Source organism: Sorex araneus, chromosome 5 (assembly GCF_027595985.1).
Source record: "Sorex araneus isolate mSorAra2 chromosome 5, mSorAra2.pri, whole genome shotgun sequence".
NCBI lineage: Eukaryota > Metazoa > Chordata > Mammalia > Eulipotyphla > Soricidae > Sorex > Sorex araneus.
The window spans coordinates 92,151,173-92,172,779 of NC_073306.1; the positions used below are offsets into that span (position 1 = coordinate 92,151,173).

At 51.7% G+C, this 21,607-nt stretch overlaps 1 protein-coding gene across 1 annotated transcript in view; it reads left to right on the forward strand.

Annotated features, from left to right (window-relative positions):
• IGSF3 (immunoglobulin superfamily member 3) overlaps positions 1-20,854 on the forward strand; it is a 104,621-nt gene extending 83,767 nt beyond the window's left edge. Inside the window, exons 7-10 of the mRNA XM_055138639.1 lie at positions 3,531-3,941; positions 10,931-11,338; positions 15,535-16,020; positions 18,108-20,854. Of these exons, the coding sequence (XP_054994614.1) occupies positions 3,531-3,941; positions 10,931-11,338; positions 15,535-16,020; positions 18,108-18,358 (1,556 nt within the window). The 3' untranslated portion in view covers positions 18,359-20,854. The remainder of the gene's footprint in view (positions 1-3,530; positions 3,942-10,930; positions 11,339-15,534; positions 16,021-18,107) is intronic.
• Positions 20,855-21,607: the final 753 nt, after the last annotated feature.

Genomic DNA, 21,607 nt, shown 5'->3' on the forward strand with positions numbered 1-21,607 from the left:
GTACATGACCAATCCAGGTTCCATCCCCAGCGTTGCATAGTGTCCCTTGAATAGTTGTGTTTCTTGAGCACTGAAGCAGGAGTAAGCCCTGAGCATTTCTGGGTATGACCAAAAGCTGGGGGGGAAAGACCCAAACCTAAAACTCAGGATTCACCTACAACCCAGCTCCAAAAGTGCTGGGGTGCTCCCAGTGTGGTTGGGGTCTGTGCCTTCAGGGTCGCTCTGCCCAGGCAGGGTCGGGGGCTTATAGGAAGTCTGGCCTGTGCTCCTCATGCCCCCTTCCTGTCTTCCTTCCTCCCGATCATTCTCATTGAAGATTAGCCACGATCACAGAGTCTGAGCACGCCTGTCTTGCTGTCTCTTCTGCATCCGTTGGTTCTGACAGCCCAGGTGTATCACGGGTGCTTGTTACTGGAAGAGCCTGAGCCAGCCAGTCTGCAGTGCAGCCCGTGACTCTCTAACAAGCTCCCGAGCTGTGCCAGCCCTGCTCATCCATGCACAGCTCGTAGGAGCAAGTTTACCAGTCAAGCCAGACAGTTCTAACTCTCATGTGGAGCTTTGAACTAAGGGCGGAGCCAGAAAACCGAAAAGAAAGGGGAACGATTCTCCAGTGTGTCTCGTCTTTATCCTCTGCCAACGCTGCTGCTCATCTGCAAGCCAGTCCTGAGAGGGTTTGCAGATGAAAGTCTTCTGCCCCCTGAGTCTAAGGAGGTGGTAACAGACAGCTTCTGCCCAGATGGGCTATGGGAATGAGGGCTGATGACCCCTGGGGACATGAGGAAAGGCTCCCTCGCCTGCCACTGTAGGAAGGAATTTCACACTGGGTCCAGAGCCCGCCTCTAACCCACCTGTCTGTCCCACACCAAATCTCAAAAGTGCCTCCTTTTTCATCACTCCACAATATTTTGACATGGGAAGGGGTGGGGCAGGGGTGGAAATTCTTTGAAACATTTCTCTTCCTTGGATGCTAGTTCTCAGCTTATGTGACCAATTTGAAGTTTAGTCCTAGGATTCCAGTTTAACATATGCAGTTACTATGGCAATTGAGGTTTCCTTAGTAACAGTTGCAAAAAATAATCTGGCCTCAATTAATAATACATTTGAAAGCTCTTTCTATTCTACATGGAACAACCCAGAGTTTTTTGGCCAGGAACATGGTAGTTTGTGTGGTGTCCCTTGCACCAGCTGGGATATTTACATGCAGGATTGGAGAGGAATGAAAAATAAGTGGCAGGATAGGAATTTGGTCGAAAAGCTGTCTGGCTAGCTCTTGCAGAACTTCTCGTCAGAGCTGGGAAGCTTACTGTTCGACCCTGCCCACTGTGTTGGGCTAATTCACCTTGCTTCAGGGACTTGGTCATCGGAAGAAGGGGGAAGCTGGGCTTATTCGAAGAAAAGATGACACTATTAAAAGGGAGGTGGCAGGAAGTGGTTTCTCTCTGCTCAGTGCTGGGGCTTCAAGCCTGCTAAGAGTCTGTGTGGGTGTGCATGCTTCTGCCTGACCAGCAGGGACTGGGTGTGTCCAAAGTGCCTTTTGGGCTCAGATGCCACCACCCCTTGGCTGGCCAATCTCTGCTCTCCTAAGCATGTCTCTGTGCTGCCTTGGCACCCAAGTAATAGGCTGGCCCACATTTGCTTTGCTTGGGTGCCTGCATCTCAGGACTTAATGCTGTTTATGTCTGCCAAGCTCTGCACTGGACGTCTGTGGAGTCCAGGCACTTCTAGTGGGGCCTGGATGAAGACAGGGAAGCAGGTGCAGAGCAGACCCCCCACCCCAGGCCAGTCCACCGCAGGGAAATCCCCAGCCCTTTCCCTCCAGGCACTGTGCCTCAGCTGCCAAAGAGACTTAGTCTCCCCAGAGCTCAGGGGACAGAGAGGAGCAGAGCTTCCCCTGAACAGGTCTAAGGTTTGTGCTGGCCTAGTTAGTGTCTCTTGGTGGGGGGGAAGCAAGTCAGGAGACATCTGTGCATTACCCTCTGCTCCTAGCACGATGGGGCAGGTGAGAATGGCAAGTGACCTGCATGGCATATTTCAGTCAATGGCTCTTGGCCAGGGGAAGCTGGTTATCAGGAGATTGCCCTCACTCCTGATGTCCGGAGTCCAGAGCAAAGGGCAGGGAAGACTGTTGGGGAGGGGCGTCCCCGTGACCTGTTGGCTCCACTCTCCCACGCCCAGGAAGAAGCTTCATCACGTCCTGCAGCTTCCTGGTACTACACTCCCCAGCACATTCCCATTCGCTCACCACGTCCATACTTCAGGAAACACTGACTTAGAAAACACATTTCCCCCAAAGTCTCCAGACTCTCAGGCAGGCGTATGAGAAGCTTGTTCACTTGGTCTTGTATTTCAGGGCCCCTCTGCATGTTCTGTCATGAGGGGCACAGAGCAAGCGCTGAGTATTTGCAGACCGGGGATCTGGGCATGTGGCTCAAGGGGGTACATTAGGTGCATGTGCAGGCCCTTTGGATCGGTCTCTACCATTGCATGACCCCTGAGCACACTGCCCTCAAAGCTGAAACAAAGCCGGGTATGGCCCACACAACATCCCACAAATATATGTCAGTATTGCAGGGAGAATGGCCAAAGTTGTTTGGGTTTTGAATTAAAACCCACATTTGGGGGGTGTGGGGTACACACCCAGCAGTGCTCAAGGCTTACTCCTGGCTCTGCACTCAGGGGTCACTCCTGGTCAGGCTTGTGGGGGCCATATGGAGTGCTAGGGATCTAAGCCGGGTCAGCTTCATGCAAGGAAAGCACCCTATCCACTCTGTCTCTCCAGGCTCTGGGAATGGGAAACGTTTGATCATTGCACTCCGGGCTTTCCCAGAGAGACTCAGGAGAAACTAGGACGCTGTGGAGTGGGTGCAGTGAAAGATCAGAGGGTGACTAGCGGGATGGAGTTGAGGGGGAGGAGATGAAAGGGGAAGGGATGGGTGGGGACAGATCCTTCACCCAGAGCATCACAAAGTGGGAATTGGAACTGGTAGGAGACAGCAGAGAGAAGTGGCACAGTTGGGCAGAACTGCAGGGAGCTCAGGGGGCGGGTGGGATGCGAGCTGAGAAGGGTGTCTGGGGGATAAATGGAGACACTTGGGTGAGGGCCAGCTCTGAGTATCTCTGTACGTGAACAGGAGCCTGCTTGAAAAGCCACAGGGAAGTGCTTGTGTGGTTTCATGGTGTGGCCGCGGCGCAGGCTGGACTCGGTGGCAAAGGGCAGTGCAAGGATAGGACAGGACCCAGGGCCTCGTGCACGGCAGGAGCCTCTGTTCAGCGGCAGGCTGGTCTCAGGGGGACCCCCCAAAGGCATTGTGAAGAGAGGTAGATGGCCAGCAGGCACATGGGAGCAGAGAGCAGACATCGGAGAGGTTGGGGTGTTGGATGGGGAGTCGGTGAGTGGAGGGAAGCTGAGGCAGCCAGCCCCATTCTCCCCCTCACAGTTGCAAGCTGCTGCGGGAACCCAGGGTTGCTGGGCCAGTGTGGGCGGGGTGTGGGCCCCCTTCTAACCCACTCCTTGCGCTTCTCCTTCAAAGTGACCAAGCTGCAGGTGAGCAAATCCAAGCGGACCCTCACGCTGGTGGAGAACAGGCCCATCCAGCTGAACTGCTCCGTCAAGTCCCAGACCAGCCCCAACTCCCACTTTGCGGTGCTGTGGTACGTGCACAAGCCCTCGGATGCTGATGGCAAGCTCATCCTCAAGACCACACACAACTCCGCCTTTGAGTACGGCACCTACGCCGAGGAGGAGGGCCTGCGCCCCCGCCTGCAGTTCGAGAGACATGCCTTCGGGGGCCTGTTCAGCCTCACCGTCCAGCGGGCCGAGGTCGGCGACAGCGGCAGCTACTACTGCCACGTGGAGGAGTGGCTGCTGAGCCCTAACTACGCCTGGTACAAGCTGGCTGAGGAGGTGTCGGGGCGCACGGAGGTCACCGTGAAGCAGCCAGGTGAGGACTGTGCGAGCTTGCACCCTCCTGCAAGCTTCGTCTTTCTCATGACTAAGTAGTATCCCACTGGCCACTTACGATCCCATTACTCATTACCTGTTCATCTGCTGTGAATGATATTGTGCTAATATACTTGTGGATCAGTGTTTCTGGGCATGGTTGTTCCTAGGAGGGGGTGTCACTGGATGCTGTGGAATTTCTGCTTCTCCTCTCCTCTCCTCTCCTCTCCTCTCCCCTCTCCTCTCCTCTCCTCTCCTCTCCCCTCCCCTCCCCTCCCCTCCCCTCCCCTCCCCTCCCCTCCCCTCCCCTCCCCTCCCCTCCCCTCCCCTCCCCTCTCCTCTCCTCTCCTCTCCTCTCCTCTCCTCTCCTCTCCTCTCCTCTCCTCTCCTCTCCTCTCCTCTCCTCTCCTCTCCTCTCCTCTCCTCTCCTCTCCTCTCCTCTCCTCTCCTCTCCTCTCCTCTCCTCTCCTCTCCTCTCCTCTCCTCTCCTCTCCTCTCCTCTCCTCTCCTCTCCTCTCCTCTCCTCTCCTCTCCTCTCCTCTCCTCTCCTCTCCTCTCCTCTCCTCTCCTCTCCTCTCCTCTCCTCTCCTCTCCTCTCCTCTCCTCTCCTCTCCTCCTCTTCTTTGTGTTTTGGTGTTTTGTTGGGCCACACCTGGCAATGCTCAGGAGTTATTCCTGACTCTACACTCAGGAATTACTTCTGATAGTGCTCCAGAGACCATATGGAATGCCAGGGATCCAACCTGGGTCAGTTGTATGCAGGGCAAATGCCCTATTGTTCCAGACTGCTGTTCTTAATTTTCTGAAGCGTCTTCACATTATTTTGGAATAAGAGCTAGGCCAGAGAGCAGTACTACCAACAGTGAATAAAGGTTCCATTCCACCACATCCTGCCAACACTTTCATGCAGCCAGCCCAGGTTCGATCCCCAGCATCCCATATGGTCCCCCAAGTACCGCCAAGAGTAACTCCTGAGTACAGAGCCAGGAGTAACCCCTGTGCATCGCCAGGTGTGACCCCAAAAGCCAAAATAATAATAATATAATCACATGAATCACGTGTGATTAATAATATAACTAAATATTATAATTAAATATTAATAATATAATTTAAATTAATAATATAATTAAAAAATTAAAAATTAGTCCTTTGTTCCTTGTTTGAAGTGTGAGTATTTTATCTCATTCAGCTGTGTGTCCTTTCATTTGGGGTATCATTTCTTTGCCCATGTAGCTTTTAAGCCTGACATAGTTCCACTTGCTTCACTTCTGCCTTACTTCCGTTTGCTGGGGGCTTGTCTCCTTGATGAAGCCTCTGAAGTCAGTAACAGGGAGAGCCTTCCCTTTGGTCTCCTGGCTGTATTTATTGATTTCAGGTCTGATATTGAGGTCTTCAGTCCATTCTCTGTGCACATGACTATCCATTTTTTCCCAGCAGCATTCATTGAAGTGACTCTTACTACTTCACTTCATGGTCCCAGACTCTTTGTCGTAGATTATCAGCACATACATCTAATGATTTCTCTCTGGCCTGCTAATCCTGCTCCATTGATTTGAGAGTCTCATGACAGTGCTGTGCAGCTTTGATTCCTGTAGCTTTGTAGTATAGTTTAAAATCAGGGACTGCAACGCCTCCCATCTTTTTCTTCAGTATTACTTTAGCTATCCTGGGAGTCTTATGGTTTTGTACAAATTTTAGAAGTGTTTGTTCTGTGTGCTAAAGAATGCTGTAGGAATTTTAATGAAGATAGTGTTGAATCTGGGATTTGCTTTCAGAAGGATGATAAACATGCTTCCGATCTGTGAACAAGGAATATGTTTGTGTTTCCTTATGTCATTTCTTTCAGTAGTGTTATCACTTTTATAAGATAGGTCTTTCACCTCCTTTGTTGAGTGTATTATTCCTATTACTTGAATGTTTGGGTGACCGTCGTAAATGAAATTTTCAAAAAAAAATTTCTGGGGTTGGAGAGATAATACAGGGGAGTAAGACGCTTCTTTTGCATATGGCAGATCCTTTTTTGATCATTGACACCACATCGGATCCCTCAGCACTTCTAGGAGTGATTCATGAGTACTGCTAGATGTGACCCCAAAACCAAGAAAGAAATTATTTCTTTGTTTTCTCCATCTTTGTATATGAGTATGCAACAGATGCTGTGCATTGATTTTATTAGCTGCTACTTTGCAGTTTTTAGGTTTTATTTATGTACTACATCATGTCATCTGCAAATAATGATAATATGATTTCTTTGCCAATTTGAGTTGCTTTAATTTTTGTCTCTCATCTTAATGCTGTCACAGGGACTTCAAATACTATATAGAATAAAAAGATATCCTGTCTTATTCTTTTTTTTTTGTCTTATTCTTGATCTTAGAGGAAAAACCTTTACTTTTTCTTCATTCAGTGTTTTATTTTCAGTGAGATTGTTGTATATGGCCTTTACCACATTGAGGTAACTTCCTTCAACCCCCATCTGTTGAACGTATATTTTTTAATCACAGATGGTGTTGAATCTTATTAAACACTTTGTCTGCATTTATAGAGATGATCATATGGCTCTTATCTTTCCTCTTACTATATTAATGTGGTACATTACAGGTGATCTGTTTATGTTGAACCATCCTTGTATTCCTGGAACAAATTCTATTTGATCATGATATGAGGTGTTTAATGGATTGCATATTTAGTTCACAAGGATTTTTATCTAGCATCTTTATATCCATGTTCTTCAAGGATATTGTGTTGAAAAATAATAATAACAATAAAGGATATCGTGTTCAAAAATTTTTAGTAATATCTGTCTGCTTTTGATAGCATGATAACTGTTGGTATGAGCTTGAGAAGGTCGATAGTTGGTCCTTTTATTATTTATTTGTTTTTAATTTTAATGGTTTTAAGTCACCGTGAGACACAGAGTTACAAATCTGATCATGGTCATACAGTGTCCAACACCCATCCTTCCACCGGTGTACATTTCCCACCACCAGTGGCCCCACTTTCCCTCCCGCTGCCCTCCCCCTAGCCTGTCTTTATGGCAAGTGCTTGGGAGAAGGAGGTTGGGATAGAGAAGGGACCACCATGACAAAAATAGTTGGAAATGATCTCTCTGGATAAGAACTGTGGGCCGAAAACAGGTAAAGAAACAGACATGATAGTATCTCAGTATCTGTATTGCAAACCATAATTCCTGAGAGGGGAGAGAGAGAGACAGAGACAGATAGCGAAAGAGGCAGAGAAAAGGAAAGTCGGTTCTTTTTGAAGGCTTGGTAGACCTCACGAGTAAGCCTATTCAGCCCCGGGCTTGGTTGGAAAGATTTTGGTTCTGGAAAGATTTTCTGTTACTTTCTTAGCTTCCTCGACCTTCTTGGCTCAGCTTCAGGGTTCTAAATTTTTGTCTATTTCTCCTAAATTCTCTAATAAAGTTGATGTAACCATTCAAGGTTACTCTGATATAATCTTAAATGTTTGGTATTTCTGGGGGGGAGGGAGGGTCTGTCATAAGTTCTCTTATTTCATTTTTGATTTGATTTATTAGAATTTTCTCTTTTTCCTTTGTGATTCTAGCCAAGGATTTATCAATCCTGTTATTTGGGGAAGGAAGTTTGGGCCACACCGAGCAGAGCCAGGGCTTGATCACTGACTCTGTTCAGGCATCTCTCCTGCTGGTGCTCTGGGGACCAACACAGTGTCAAGGATGGCACTGCGGTCATCCGCATGCAAGGCAAGCATCGTAGCCCCTGTACTACTTCTCCAGCCCTTGATCAGATCATTAATAGTAATGATCTTATTATTTCTTTTCAAAACACAGCTCTTGGTTTCATTGATCTTTTGTATTATATTTCTGATTACCATATTACTGACATCCCCTCAAGTTTTTATTCCTTGTGCTTACTTTGAGCTCCCTTTTTGTTCTCGTCTAGTCCCCTGAGGTGTGAGGTTAGGCTGTTTGTGCCTGCTGTTGTTTCCTAAGGACACCTGTAAGCACACGGTGCAACAGTTGTTTTTTCCCCGTGACACTCTAAGTTCTTTGCGTTCAGGCCATGCTGGTGCCTCCTCAGCCCCCGACACAGCAGTGACTGACCCTTAATAGCTCGGCTTGAATCAGCCGTGAGTGGTTACTTGCCTTGAGCACCCAAGGCAGGTCCTTTATTCTTGCTGTTCTCTTAGCCTGGGACATATTGACCATCGAAATTCGTTTGTCTAGTTCTGTCTACCAGAGAATTTTCTCAGCTCTGGAGAATTCCAGGGGCCCTCCGGTTCCCTGTGCTGTGCTCATTCTCCTGCTCCCCTCTGTCACATGTCGTCCCTGCCTACCTTCTCTTGTCAGCAGTGGAAGATAGAGCCATGTTTCGGAGTGACCAGGCCCCAGGCCAGACAGTGGCATCAGCAGGTCAGAGCCAGCCTAGCAGTCACAGTCCAATGTGGCCTGTCACACTTGCTGGGGACAGAATTCTCGCAGAGTGTCTGTGCTGCCATGCAGTGACGCATTTCACTCTCCCTCACTAGGGTTTGCAAGCGACTGACTTGTCTCCACTTAGGGAGCTCCCGTCGTCCTTGGTGAGCCTGTGCTCCTCGCTCATGCCTCCGTGTTTGCACCCACCCTCATCTCTTTGCGAGAGAAAAGCACAGACATCCCTCATGACCCCTTCACCGCTGCCTCTCCTGCTCCTGCTGTCACTCTGGGGCTGTCACTCTGGGCTTCTCGCTGCCCCCCCCCCCCCGTGACCTTTGACATGGCCCTTTCTGATAGAAAAGGAATTTTAGGCATTCCTAGTGACCTTCGCCCGCTGTCTAGGACCTTTGAAAGCAGACTTGGGCTTCAGGCCCCAAAGTCCGTTTTGTTCTTCGACCTGCTTTCAGTTCTGATGGTTTTCCCTGTTGGCTAGCCATCTCCCGCTGTTTCCTCTGCACAGCCTTCCCTTGCCCTTTCTGCGTTTGTGTGAGAACAAAGACGGTCTGCTGGGTACTGAATCTGAGCAGACAGACTGATGGCCGGCTCTCTCAGGACCACACAAGTGTTCGAGGACGCTTCCCCGGAACAGCCTGCGTGAAGTCGCGGCCGGAGGGCCGGCGTGACGTGCTCCTGGGGAGCCCCGCAGCACAGGCACGGCAGCACGTTCCCCCTTTCTGTTGAATTTTTTGTTGCTATGATTATGATTTATTTATTCCTCCCCCTGGCTTCTCATTCTTTTATTTTTCATTCTGGGTCACACCCAGCGATGCACAGGGGTTACTCCTGGCTCTGCACTCAGGAACTACTCCCAGCGGTGCTCGAAGGACCATATGGGATACTGGGAATCAATCCTGGGTTTGCCATGTGCAAGGAAAATGCCCTACCTGCTGTGCTCCAGACCCCTGCTTTTTTTTTTCTTTAATTTTCCTTCTATTTTTTTCCCCCCAATGAAAGAACTGACACTTAGAGAGCTTTTGAAAAACGTTTCTTTAAAGAGCACAGAGATGGGCTGGAGCAGTAGTACAGGGGTGAAGGCACATGCCCAGTCCCTGGCCCTATGTCTGGTTCCCCCAGCGCAGCCAGGAGTGACCCCTGAGCACTGCCCCTCCTACCCGAAGTCCCAGAGACAACATCTTCACTATATCTATCTGGAGATACTGCTTATTTGAACTGTAATTTCTGGGGCCAGAGAGACAGTACAGAGGTTTAGGCTTTTGCACTGCTAACAGATGACCCCAGTTTGATTCCTGGCACTACATGTAGACCCCTGAACCCAGCCAGGAGTGACCCCTGAGTCGGGACGGGAGTAAAACCTAAGCACCACTGAGTGCTGCTCCCCCAAAGAAACAAACAATATATATGTGTATATGTATGTATGTATATATATGTATGTATATATACACATACATATATATACACACACATACAAATGCATACATATATATACAGGCACACACACACACACACATATATATGCATATGTGTGTACACACACACAGTTATTTTTTTTCTAGCAATCATCTTTTTGGTTTGGTTTGGTTTTTTGGCCACACCTGGAGATGCTCAAGGGTTACTCCTGGTTCTGTGCTCAGGAATTACTCCTGGCCTCTGGCTGGGCTCAGGGGACCATATGGAATGCCGAGAACCAAACCCAGTCTGCTGCATGCAAGGCAAGTGCCCTGCCTTCTGTGCTCTCTCTCCAGCCCCTAAAGCGACCCTTTCACTATACAAGGAGGTCTGTTCCTGTCACGCATGGCAACAGGGTTGAGGTGTGTGAGTCTCCCCTCCCTGGGGAGCCCCCACGACAGCCCCTCCCCCCACGGCCTATGTGTTGATTGACAGGCCCATCACTTCTCAGGTCCAGAGAGGCTCATCTTACAGAGTTGGAGTAGTGCCAGCGGGGGTAAGCGGTGCTTGTCCTCAGGATGGGAGTCTGCCTGGCTCTTTTCAGCCTGCTCAGTGCTATGTGGCTTGTTTGAAAAAAGGTGAGAACTGCAGCTCTTTGACCCCTGAGCAGAGCTGAGCAGGCCCTCTGCAGTCCAGCTCATTCTCGCCATCCCCTTTGGTCTGCAGGTGCCCTCCTGCTATGAGAGGGGCCGCCCCCCTTTCCCTCCCTGTTCCCTTCCCAGCACCTGCCCTCCCCACAGCCACGTGCTTCGTGGCCCTGTTCTTTGGACACTCAATCTAATCATCTAAGCTAATCACCTTGGCATGTGAACCCATGAGGCTATAAACGAGAGGGGGTGTTGCTGTAACACTGAACCTGAATGTGGGCACCCAGACCTATGGCCAAGGAGCTTGGAGAGTCGAGGGCATATGTCTGAGAACCTGCCCGCTGAGGTGTCTGCATCCATCCTGTGTTCAGAAAATGTGCGTGTGTGTCTGTGTGTGTGTGTGTGTGTATGTTTGTGTGCTCATGCACAGAGCAGATGTGAGCATGCCTGTGGGAAGCACATGAGCCCGTGAACATGTATGCACGCATGTGCCGGCCATGTGCATCACTTGTTCTCACCACTCTCTCCTCGCCCTCGCAGACAGCCGCCTGAAGCTCAGCCAAGCCCAGGGGAACCTGTCAGTCCTGGAGACGCAGCAGGTGCAGCTGGAATGCCTGGTCCTGAACCGCACAAGTGCAGCCTCACAGCTCCTGGTGGAGTGGTTTGTGTGGAAACCCAACCACCCCGAGCGGGAGGCTGTGGCCCGCCTGGGCCGGGACGGCACCTTCCACTACGGGGAGCAGGCGGCCAGGAACCGCCTGCAGGGCCGGCTGCACCAGGAGAGCCCAGCCCCTGGTGCCTTCCGCCTCCTGGTCCAGAACACGGCCGTGCAGGACTCCGGCACCTACAGCTGTCGCGTGGAGGAGTGGCTGCCCAGCCCCAGTGGCCGCTGGTACAAGCGGGCGGAGGACACGGCGGGGCAGACCACCGTCACCGTCACTCGGCCAGGTGAGCAGGAGACCCTGGCCCCCAACTCCTGGGGCTGTTTCGCCTGGAAATGGGGTATTCTGTGTACCTGAAAAAGTCAGTCATTGTTTGCAGCTAAATATCTGAGCATCAGATGCATCTCAATGTCCTTTCCCTGGTGGGTGAAAATTGTACACCTCACTTGGGTCAGAAATGATTCTCTCTCTCTCTCTCTCTCTCTCTCTCTCTCTCTCTCTCTCTCTCTCTCTGCCCCCCCTTCCTCTCCCTCTCCTTCTCTTTCTCTCTCCCTGTCCCTCTCTCTCTCTCCCCTTCTCTCTCTGTCTCTCTCTCCCTCCCTCTCTCTCTCCCCCTCTCTCTGTGTCTCTCTCTCCCTCCTCTTCTCCCTCTCCCCTACTCTCTCTCCCCCTCTCCCTCTCCCTCTCTCTCTGTCGCTCTCTCTCCCCCCTCCCTTTCCCTCCCCTCCCCGATCCTCACCAGTGTTTGAGTTCAAGATGCTCAGACATTTCTCCTGGCCATCTCAGGAACCTCTGTGGTGCTGGGGAACCTCAGCAGATCAAGACTTCAACCCTTCGAGCTCTCTCCAGCCAGATTCAGTTTCTCTCACTTTCTTTTTTTCAGTGTCAGGGCAGGTGAGGAAGGGGAGGTTAAAGCCATATCTGGCAGTGCTCAACAGTTCTTTAAAAAAAAAAAAGTTTTTTTTCGGGGCTGGAGTCATAGCACAGTGGGTAGGGTGTTTGCCTTGCACGCGGCTGACCCGGGTTCGACTCCCAGCATCCCATATGGTCCCCTGAGCACCGCCCAGGCTAATTCCTGAGTGCAGAGCCAGGAGTAACCCCTGTGCATCACCGGGTGTGACCCAAAAACCAAAAAATTTTTTTAAATTATTTTTTATTATAACACCATGATTTACTAAGTTGTTCATAATACAACTTAGTTGCTTCAGGCATTCAATGTTTTAGCACCAATCCCGCCTCTACTGTGGCCTTCTCCCCACCATCGTCCTATTTCCCACCTGTCCCCCAAACCTGCCTCCTGAGCAGGCACATATAAAATTACTTCATATCATATGTTACAGCACAATAGTAAATGGGGTTATCAAATCTTAGATCGGTTATATTCAGTTTTATCTCATTATATCATTATATCATTATATCTCACAGTTCATTATATTGCATAATGATCTTACTAAAACCACGGTCTGAGAATCTATTGTGCTGGGCAGTGCTAGAGTCATGACTCAGGTTCATTGAGCCTGTGGGCTTCTATGCAACTTTCCCATCAGATGTGCTATGATAGTCCTGGCCAACAGTACACTGGGATTTGGAGGTGTTGTGTGTTCACATATGTGGCTGTGCAGCCCAGGGGACCTAGAACAGTTTGGCGGCTTGGCAGCTTGATGAGGTTCGGTTTTGGAACTGACCATTTCCTTGTGGGGGGGTGTTGGGTGTGGCTGTGGGCTTCTGTGCCTTCATGTAGAAGGGGGGTCCCACCTCCATTCTGAGAAGACCCCAGAGCCCGGACCAGTCCACTGGGAAGATTCCACAGTGTCATGTGTTTTGGAGATTAGTCGTGAAGCTGAGCTATTTCTCTCCTGGCAGGATGGCAGGTGTGGGTAGGGCTGCTGGGTCTCCTGTGTGGGGCTGGGGGTTGTGTGTGGTTATGGGCAGTTGTTGGCCACCCCATTCCGAGGTCACTCCTGGCCGTGCTCCCGGGAGCACATGTGCTGCCAGATAGAGAACGGGGGCAGTGCCCTACTGCTGAACAACTTCTCTCCTCACACACAGAGTGTAGGGTATTGCCTTCTACAGAGTGCGTTCGGATTTGAACAGGGTAGAAATCTTGAGCTAGTAGCTCTGTAGACTGAATGAGTAAGCACATGAATTTTCAGAGGGGGAGAAATTATTCCCGTGCTTTAAATAGAAAAGGGAAGTGTCTGCAGCATTACTCTCTCACCTCCTACTCACGTTATTGGTGCTAATGACTAGTCTGTGTGGCCTTAGCTTGTTTTGTCATTTTAATCTTCATTATTGTTTCTCAAGTATCAAATTGCAGGTAGCAACTCAGGATAATTGTCACTACACATTTCATCACCTCATTAAAACAGAGGTGCAGGTTCCTTGGCCCCAGCTGTCCATCCAGATCAGAAGCAAAGGCCCAGAGGGCCCTGGAGCACAGAGCGAGAAGGGCTGGGCCCATGCCAGTGAGGGCCTTCGTCATCTTCGCTTTCCACGTGTTTCAGCAACGCTGGCACTGGTGGAAGCTTCTGGGTGTTTTCACATCTAAGTGGGGCAGCAGTGTTGGTGGGGTGGCTGGAGGTGACTGCAGCCTCGGGAGCCCTGCACAGCTCTGACCCCGCCTCCACGGGACCCAGAGGGGATCCCTGCTCCCCTTCCTCCGCCCCCTTGTTGCCCTCTGCCATGCTGGGAGCTGCTGGGCAGCTACTCCTCCCTCCTCCCCTCCCCCATTTCATTGACCTTTATCCTCAGCCTCACACCTCAGGAGCAGAGGAGAATAGCAGCAGCACCCACCAGTTAGGCGACCTTGAGGGCAGATGTCACTAGTGAACTGGAGCCTGAGGGAGATGCTGCGCAGCTGGGAAGAGAGGCTGGAATGGTGCCAGCTCACTCCTTCCACCTCCGCCTGCCTCCCTCTCTCCCTTCTTCCCTCCCTTCCTCCTACCCTCTCTTCTTCCTTCCATCCCTCCTTCCTCCCTTTCTCCCTCCCTTCCTCCCTCCCTCCCTTCCTTTCTTGCCCACTTCCTCCCTCCCTCCCTTCTTCCCTCCCTCCCTCCCTCCCTCCCTCCCTTCTTCCTGCCTTCTCCCGCCCACCCTCCCTCCCTTCTTCCCTTCCTTCCTCCCTCTCTCCCCCCTCCCTCCCTTTCTCCTGCCCTCCCATGTTTCTTCCCTCCCTCCCTCCTTCTCTCTGACCCTTCCTCCCATTTTCTCTCCCTTCCTCCTTTCCTCCCTCCGACCCTTCCTCCCTTTCTCCCTCCCTCTCTCCCATCCTTCTTTCCATATTCTCTCCCTCCACTTCTTACCAACATTCCTAACATTCCTTCTTCCCTCTCTCCCTCTTTCTCTTCCTCTCTCCTTCCTTCTTTGCTTCCTTATGTCCTGCCTTCCTCCTTTTATTCCTTCTTCCCTCCTACCTACCCTTCCATGATTAAATGAGCTGACTGTGTTAATATTCAGAAAACACGTCACTGTCATCATCACTGTCATCCCATTGTTTGTCAATTTGCTCAAGCAGGCACCAGTAACGTCTCCATTGTGAGACGTGTTGTTACTGTTTTGGCATATCTAATACACCATGGGTAGCTTGCCAGGCTCTGCCATGCTGGCGAGATACTCTCAGTAGCTTGTCGGGCTCTCCAAGAGGGGTGGAGGAAGCGAACCCGGGTCAGCTACGTGCAAGGCAAATGCCCTACCCACTGTACATAAACATAGTTTTGGGAGCTTGGGCCACACCCAAAGGTGCTCAAGGAAACTCCTGGCTCTGTGTTCAAGGATCACTCATGGTAGTGCTTGGGAAACCGGAGTGCAACCCCAGAGGCAAGACAGAAACTGCAAACTCCCTGACTCTGGAGGTGCTTCCCAAGCCTTTGTGAGCCAGTGGTGAGAGGCTGAGGGGGGTGGGCAGCAGCACCCCCACCCCCGGATAAAGAGGAAGCTCTTTGTCTGGAAGCAGCATTGACCGAGGGCAGTGCTGGGAGGTACTGGGTGCTGGTCTGTGTCCAGGTGGAGTGGGCATGGGCACTTGGTTGGTGGGCCTTATGCTGGCTTCTTTCCTGGCGGGCATTTAGTTAGCAGACAGAGAGAAGACCCCCCTGGGAGCTGGGAGTGAGTTACTACCCCAAGAAGGTAGCCCCGGGCCCCGAAGAGATAAAAAACAGCTGAATGAAATTGGGGCTTGCACCCTGCCTGGTGGGGTCTCCCTGCTCTCCTGTCTCCGTGTCTGACCACTCAGCCACGGGGCTGCTCCTGCAGGGGCTCAGGGCAGGCCAAGACCCCTTCAGGTTTGCTGGTACTTGCCTCAAGCCTGAGGAGCACTGGCCCCTGGGGCTTCCCTGTCCCAGGCCGCACTCAAATTCCTGCGATTCAGAGTCCAGAGCAAGGGTCCGAGAGCTGGCCGCCCCTCCCCTAGCCCTGCGCGCGGGGGGCCTGCCATGTCTGTGCTGGAGACTGAAGCCCCTGCCTTCCCCTTCTGTCCTTCCCCAGATGCTGCCTTGCAGGTGGACTTGCTCGTCGCCAACGCCACAGTGTCGGAGCACACGGAGTTCCAGCTGGACTGCCACATCGTGTCACGCTCAGGCCAGGACTCCCGCTTTGCTGTGGCCTGGTACTCCCTGCGGACTAAAGCTGGGCGCAAGAGGGGCAGCCGTGGCCCGGAGGAGGTGAGTGAGGAAGAGGAGGAGGAGGAGAAGGACGACGAGGACGACGAGGAGGACCCCACAGAGCGTGCCGCCCTGCTGAGCGTGGGCCCGGACTCCGTCTTCGGGCCCGAGGGCAGCCCCTGGGAGGGGCGGCTGCGCTTCCAGAGGGTCTCACCGCTGCTCTTCCGCCTCACCGTGCTGCACACCAGCCCCCAGGACACGGGCAACTACTCCTGCAGGGTGGGGGAGTGGCTGCCCAGCCCCCAGAAGGACTGGTACCAGCTGGCCCAGGAGGAGTCGGCACCCATTAGCATCCGAGTACTGGACACAAGTGAGTTTGACCGCATGGACGAGGGGAGGGGGGCGGCTGTTGTGGGCTGTGTGCACGCAGGATCCTCCTGGGCTGCGTTGTGAGTTAATGAGCAGTTTCCTCCCTTGTTTGGGCATTGAGCAGATGACACACCAGCTCATGTAACTGACTCTTGATTGCCCATGCAAACCAAGCAGTCGTCGGAGTTCAGTGCAAATACGCCAGCCCTTTTTCAGGGTTGACCTGAGGTCCCACCAGACTCCGTGGCGGTGAGGCAGGGGTGTCCTATGCTCCCTGTGACTGTGGACTCTCATCCTGGACTGCCTGCAGTCAGCAGGTGCCCCGGGTTGACACCTGAGCATCCTCACGTTACTGTGCCCCCCTCAACTTTTCAGATCATTTTCCTTTGGAGGGTGACTTGGGGGTACCTGGGGAGGGGTGGGTTGGGGAAGCTAAGAGGGCTGACTGAGAAAGTCAACGAGAAGCATCTGGGCATCAACCCTGCTTGCAGTTCGGGTTACTCCAGAATGTTTCAGAATTCTGACTTCTCTTGGAACAGAAACCAAAAGAACTACTTGCTGCCCTGAATTGTTGGTTCTAACCAGAGACTCCTGTGGTTCCTTCTGTCAAAAAGTGAACTGCAGGGGCCAGAGCAATAGTACAGTAGGGTAGGAGAAGGCGTTTGCCCTGCATGCCGCCAACCCGGGTTTAATCCCCAGCATCCCATATGGTCCCCCAAGCACTGCCAGGAGTAATTCTGAGTGCAGAGCCAGGAGTAATCCCTGAGCATCACTGGGTGTGACCCAAAAAGAAAAAAAAAGTGAACTGCCGTAGATGATAGTTTGTCTTTGATGGAAGAACCAGCCCACACTGCAGAATAAAACCTTTGCTAGATGTTCCTTTTACTTTTCCATCAAAGCATTTTCCCCTGGTCATTTTGACTTGAGTTTTGAATATCATCTGTGTTTTTTCTTTTTATGAACAACCTCCTATTTTACATTACGTGAAATTGAATCATACGAAATTTAGGTTTCATGGGTCAAAAGTGACTAGTTCTCCACAAGTTCACACTCTCCAGAAATCTCCTAAGTGTCATGAGCACAGCACAGCGGTTGGGTAGAAGGAAGCCAGCAGAGCCTCACAGCACGCAGCCCGCCAGTGAGCAGTGAGTACTGTGCAGGCCAAAGTACATAAGAGTTTAAGTGCGTCTGCCATGCCCAGGCCAGAGGGCCTGTTGCCAGCACAGAGCCATCGCCTCATAGCCTTGTTTTATCCACAGATGCAGGTCAGGCTCCTGCTGAGCTCTCACAGGTCAAAGGTCCACCCTCAGCTCAGTCTGGCCTGCGGCTCTGGGTTTCCTCCACCCCATATATAGTACTAACTCCTGCTGCCAGCATGCAGTGCAGAGTCACGTGGACATTTGCACACTGTCCCTAATGATGTTCTAATTGATCGTATTAATTAAGCGGGCATCATTTCAGGTCCAAGTACACTCAGAGGCTGTCAGGGAGAGAATGTGTTCTGTTCCCAAAGAAGGACTTTGGGTGTGGAACTAAGAGCAGAAAGGACCTGTAAAATAGAACCCTACAGAGCAATACGGCTTTTGCCTTGCGCATGGCTGACCTGGATTCAATCCCTCGGCATCCCATATGGTCCCCCAAGCACTACCAGAAGTAATTCCTGAGTGCAGAGCCAGGATTTACTTCTTGCTTGGTGTGACAACCCCTCCCCCCAGTCAAAACCAAAACCAAAACCAAAACCAAAACCAAAACAATATGTCTCTTCCCAGGCTGGAGGTGTGGCCTGAATTGGAGTGAGCTAGCATCATCTGGGCTCTAGGGGAACACTTTCCCCAAAAGGGCACTTCACAAACACACACACACACACACACACACACACACACACACACACACACACACACACACACACTCACGCATGCACACATGCACACATGCACACATGCACTCACGCACGCATGCTCACAGACTTCCAAGCCCTGTGGGTGAGGCATTAGTGTTGGTTCTTCATGTGGCGTTGCTCAGGGTCTTCGGGAAGACACCCCTAGCCCGGGTACCACCCTCACTGCTTCATGTGCTCTGTCCCTGCAGGTTCCAGCCTGCAGTCCATCATCTGCTCCAACGACGCCCTCTTCTACTTTGTCTTCTTTTACCCCTTCCCCATCTTCGGCATTCTCATCATCACCATCCTGCTGGTGCGCTTCAAAAGCCGCAGCTCCAGCAAGAACTCGGAAGGGAAGAACGGGGTGCCCCTGCTGTGGATCAAAGAGCCGCATCTCAACTACTCCCCCACCTGCCTGGAGCCCCCCGTGCTCAGCATCCACCCAGGAGCCATCGACTAAGGGCCTCGGGGCATCGCCACTGAGGAGCTGAGGCTCTCCCTTGCCTGTCCGGCTTGGCGTGGGCGTGCAGAGGGCCCCCACAAGAGAACCCTCAGACTGGACCAGGACCGTTCTGAGACAGGCTCTACAGGGGCAGACTCGGGAGTCTGGAGCTGCTGCTGTGGAGCTGGGTCTCGGGGTGGGGAGGCTCGGGGTTGAGGCCCAGTTCCGTTTCGGGTATTGTAGTGGATCCTTCCCATGCCACAGCTGCTCACTGGTTTCTGTAGCATTGTCTGATAGATGTCACAGGGCTTCCAAGTCTTTGTCATGGACTCTTTTAAAATCTTTTTTGCTTTGCCCTTTTTGGATTCCCTGAACTTTTCATGGACCAATTTCCATGCGACAGATGACAAAAACAAAAAAAAAAAAGGAAAAAGGAACCTTATAACCTTATTCCACCAAGAAATCTTTTGCAAGACATTTGGTCCTGAGCACTTGAAAATGTTGTCTGTGGAGCAAAATATAGCCAAGGATTTTTTGTTTTGTTTGTTTTTTTAACTTTCTTATGGAGACTTGAAAATGATGTGACACATAGGCCCAATTTGTATCTTATCTTTCCTCTTAGCTGAAGTTGCTGGAACCACTTTGGCATTGAGATGCGAGCTTTGCATTGTGCTTCAAAGAGCAGCATAGCTCCAAGGATCTCGACCCCCAGTGGGAGGAGATTGTGCCTGGCCAACCTGTCAGGGAGGCAAAGTTAAGGCAACCTTGCCCAAGACAAGGAGACTCGCCTGGAAAAAAATCAAAAGCTCCACAGGGTTCACTTGGGGGTGGGGGGGGACGCTGAGTGAACATGGGCTTAGCCACTCTCAGCCTTGCGGATTTCCAGACTGATCAAAGGAGAGAGCAGTGCAGGTGTGGTGGGGAGGGAGGCTTGCTCTTGGCATGGGTCCTGTGGGAGAGAGCTGTGAGCAGTGGGTTTCTGTTTCAAGGTGCTTTTCCAAACTCGTAAGGGAAAATGGCCAGGGAGCATGGTCCAGGGGCAGTCCCGAGTCAGCACGGCCCTGCACCAACGTAGGGCAGAGTCCCGCAAAGAGGGTTGAAGGCTGGGACCAGCAGGCTGGAAGGGGGCTTTGAGCCTGACTCAGGGCACCCAGGACCACTACCTCCCCAGAAGGGTTCTCTTCCTCCTGTGTACATTCCTCCTGGACATCACGCTTCCCTCTGCACCGTGTGTTCCTGGCCGCAGATCGCTTCCTGGGCCCTCCAGGCCCCAGCCTCAGTCTCACTCCTTTGTCTTTGTTTTTTTGTTGGTTTCCCAGCCTTCTCTTTCTTGGACCTTCTTTGTGGGTTCAGGTGATTGGGTGTTTTTCACTGTAGGGCCTCAGTTTCAGCAGACAGGGCGCCATTTGCCTTGCCCTGGGACTCGAGTCTAAGGGAGTTTCCAGTTTGGAAAAAAGACGACAGCAGCAACCACAAACCACAAACTTCTGGAGCTGAGACACCCCAGAGAGCCTTGTCCTGGAGCTTTGTTCTAAGATGCGGCAGCCTCAGTCTTGCAGAAGGGTGTGGAGCTCCCAGCCATTTGCACGGTGATGCAGGTCCAGGTGGAGGCAGCCCTTGCCATCTTGTTCTCCTGGAGGCACCCCACCTCAGCCCACTGCCCCTTCCCCTTTATTACACTGCAACATGCTTTGGAAGTTCAGACTTGGTTCTAGGGCAGAGAAGGCCAGAGGTTGCCCGTGTCTTCATGTCGGGGTGAAAGGGATGCTGACACCTCCCTTCCAGACCAAAGCCCGGGAGGAAACAAGAGGACTGTGGTGCCTATCTGGGCAGGACAGAGCCTGATTGCTGCCCTGGCTGGGACCTGCACCTCTGAGTCGAGTCTGGAGCGACTCACAGTTATGGAGATGTGGTGTTGTGAAGAATTGAAGCAGTGACTGGAAGGAAAGAAAGAAACCGGAGCCAGTATTTTAGCAAACTCATTTGTTTATCCAGTGTGTTTTCTAGTGGGCAGATGAGAGCAGCCGCGGGGGAGCATTTCCAGCTTTCTATGAAAATCCTGACTTTTGTTCTTGGGCCGTTTCTATGGAAACGTGGTGTCGGGCGGAAGGGAAGGGTGCCCTCTAGTGGCCACCAGGCCTCACTGCACCTCACCTGCCGTGCTTTCCTCCGGAGCAGGAGGGACTCGCTGCTTCTTCAGACCATCTGAGATGCTGCATTTGTAGAAAGTGCACTGGGGCCACTCCAGGACAGTGGCTATGTCCACGCCCTCTCCAGGCTGCCTCTCTCGCGAGTTTTCAGCTTCTTTTTAAGCAATGGTTTCTCTGCGGGGATGGTTGGCGAAAAAGGCAAAGTCAGGTGGGGGAGCAGAAATGGCCCCGTGCATGCCGTAGAGAGCCGTTGATTGAGTTGGTTTTGTTTGCTTTTATTTTTTAAGGAAAACTATTTGTAATATGTTGCACTAAAATGTTTTCTATACATCAGAGACCTGTAGTAAATGATGTTGGAAATATGGCTATTTGAGTTCCTGGGCCACTGGCCTCGCCTGTCCTCCAAGAAGCCCAGCGCCGCCAGCATGCCCCGCTTCCTCACAGCCCCCCGCCCGCACTGGGCACTTGGGCATAGGACCCAAGTTCCTTCCCCAAGACATTTGGCTGCCCTGTGCAGAACATGTGTCAGAACAAACGCACAGTCGGCCCAGTCTGCCAGTGCTGGGCTGCTCCAGGGACCCACTGTTGTGCTGGGGTTCGCTTAATCGAGGACGGAGACCCTCGATGGTGGGAGAACATGGAGGTCCTTATTACACCGGCCAGCCAGACCAGAGTCTAGGAGAGGTAGGCACCTGAGACCTTCGGCCAAGCTCAGGGGTCTGAGAGCCTGAGCCTGTTTTTATAGGTGAGACTCATTACTTTGCTTCCTACTCAAGCAACGAGGGGCGCGCACACACACACACGTTATGACATCTTATCGTACTAACTGTACTAGCTTTAATCCCCCCATCCTCCTCAATGCATGCGGCATATAGGAGGATATAACTATACTAGTTACGGGGATCAGCATTTTCTTAGCTTGGAACAAGGAAGTTCATCCCAAGTGCAGTCAGGGTGGGCATCTTTTTAAAACTTTTTACCCACAAGCAAAATCCTTTCTATAAAGTACATTCTACAAATCAGTTATAAAACCAAAAATAGGGGCCGGAGCGATAGCACAGTGGGTAGGGCGTTTGCCTTGCACGCGGCCGACCTGGGTTCGATCCCCGGCATCCCA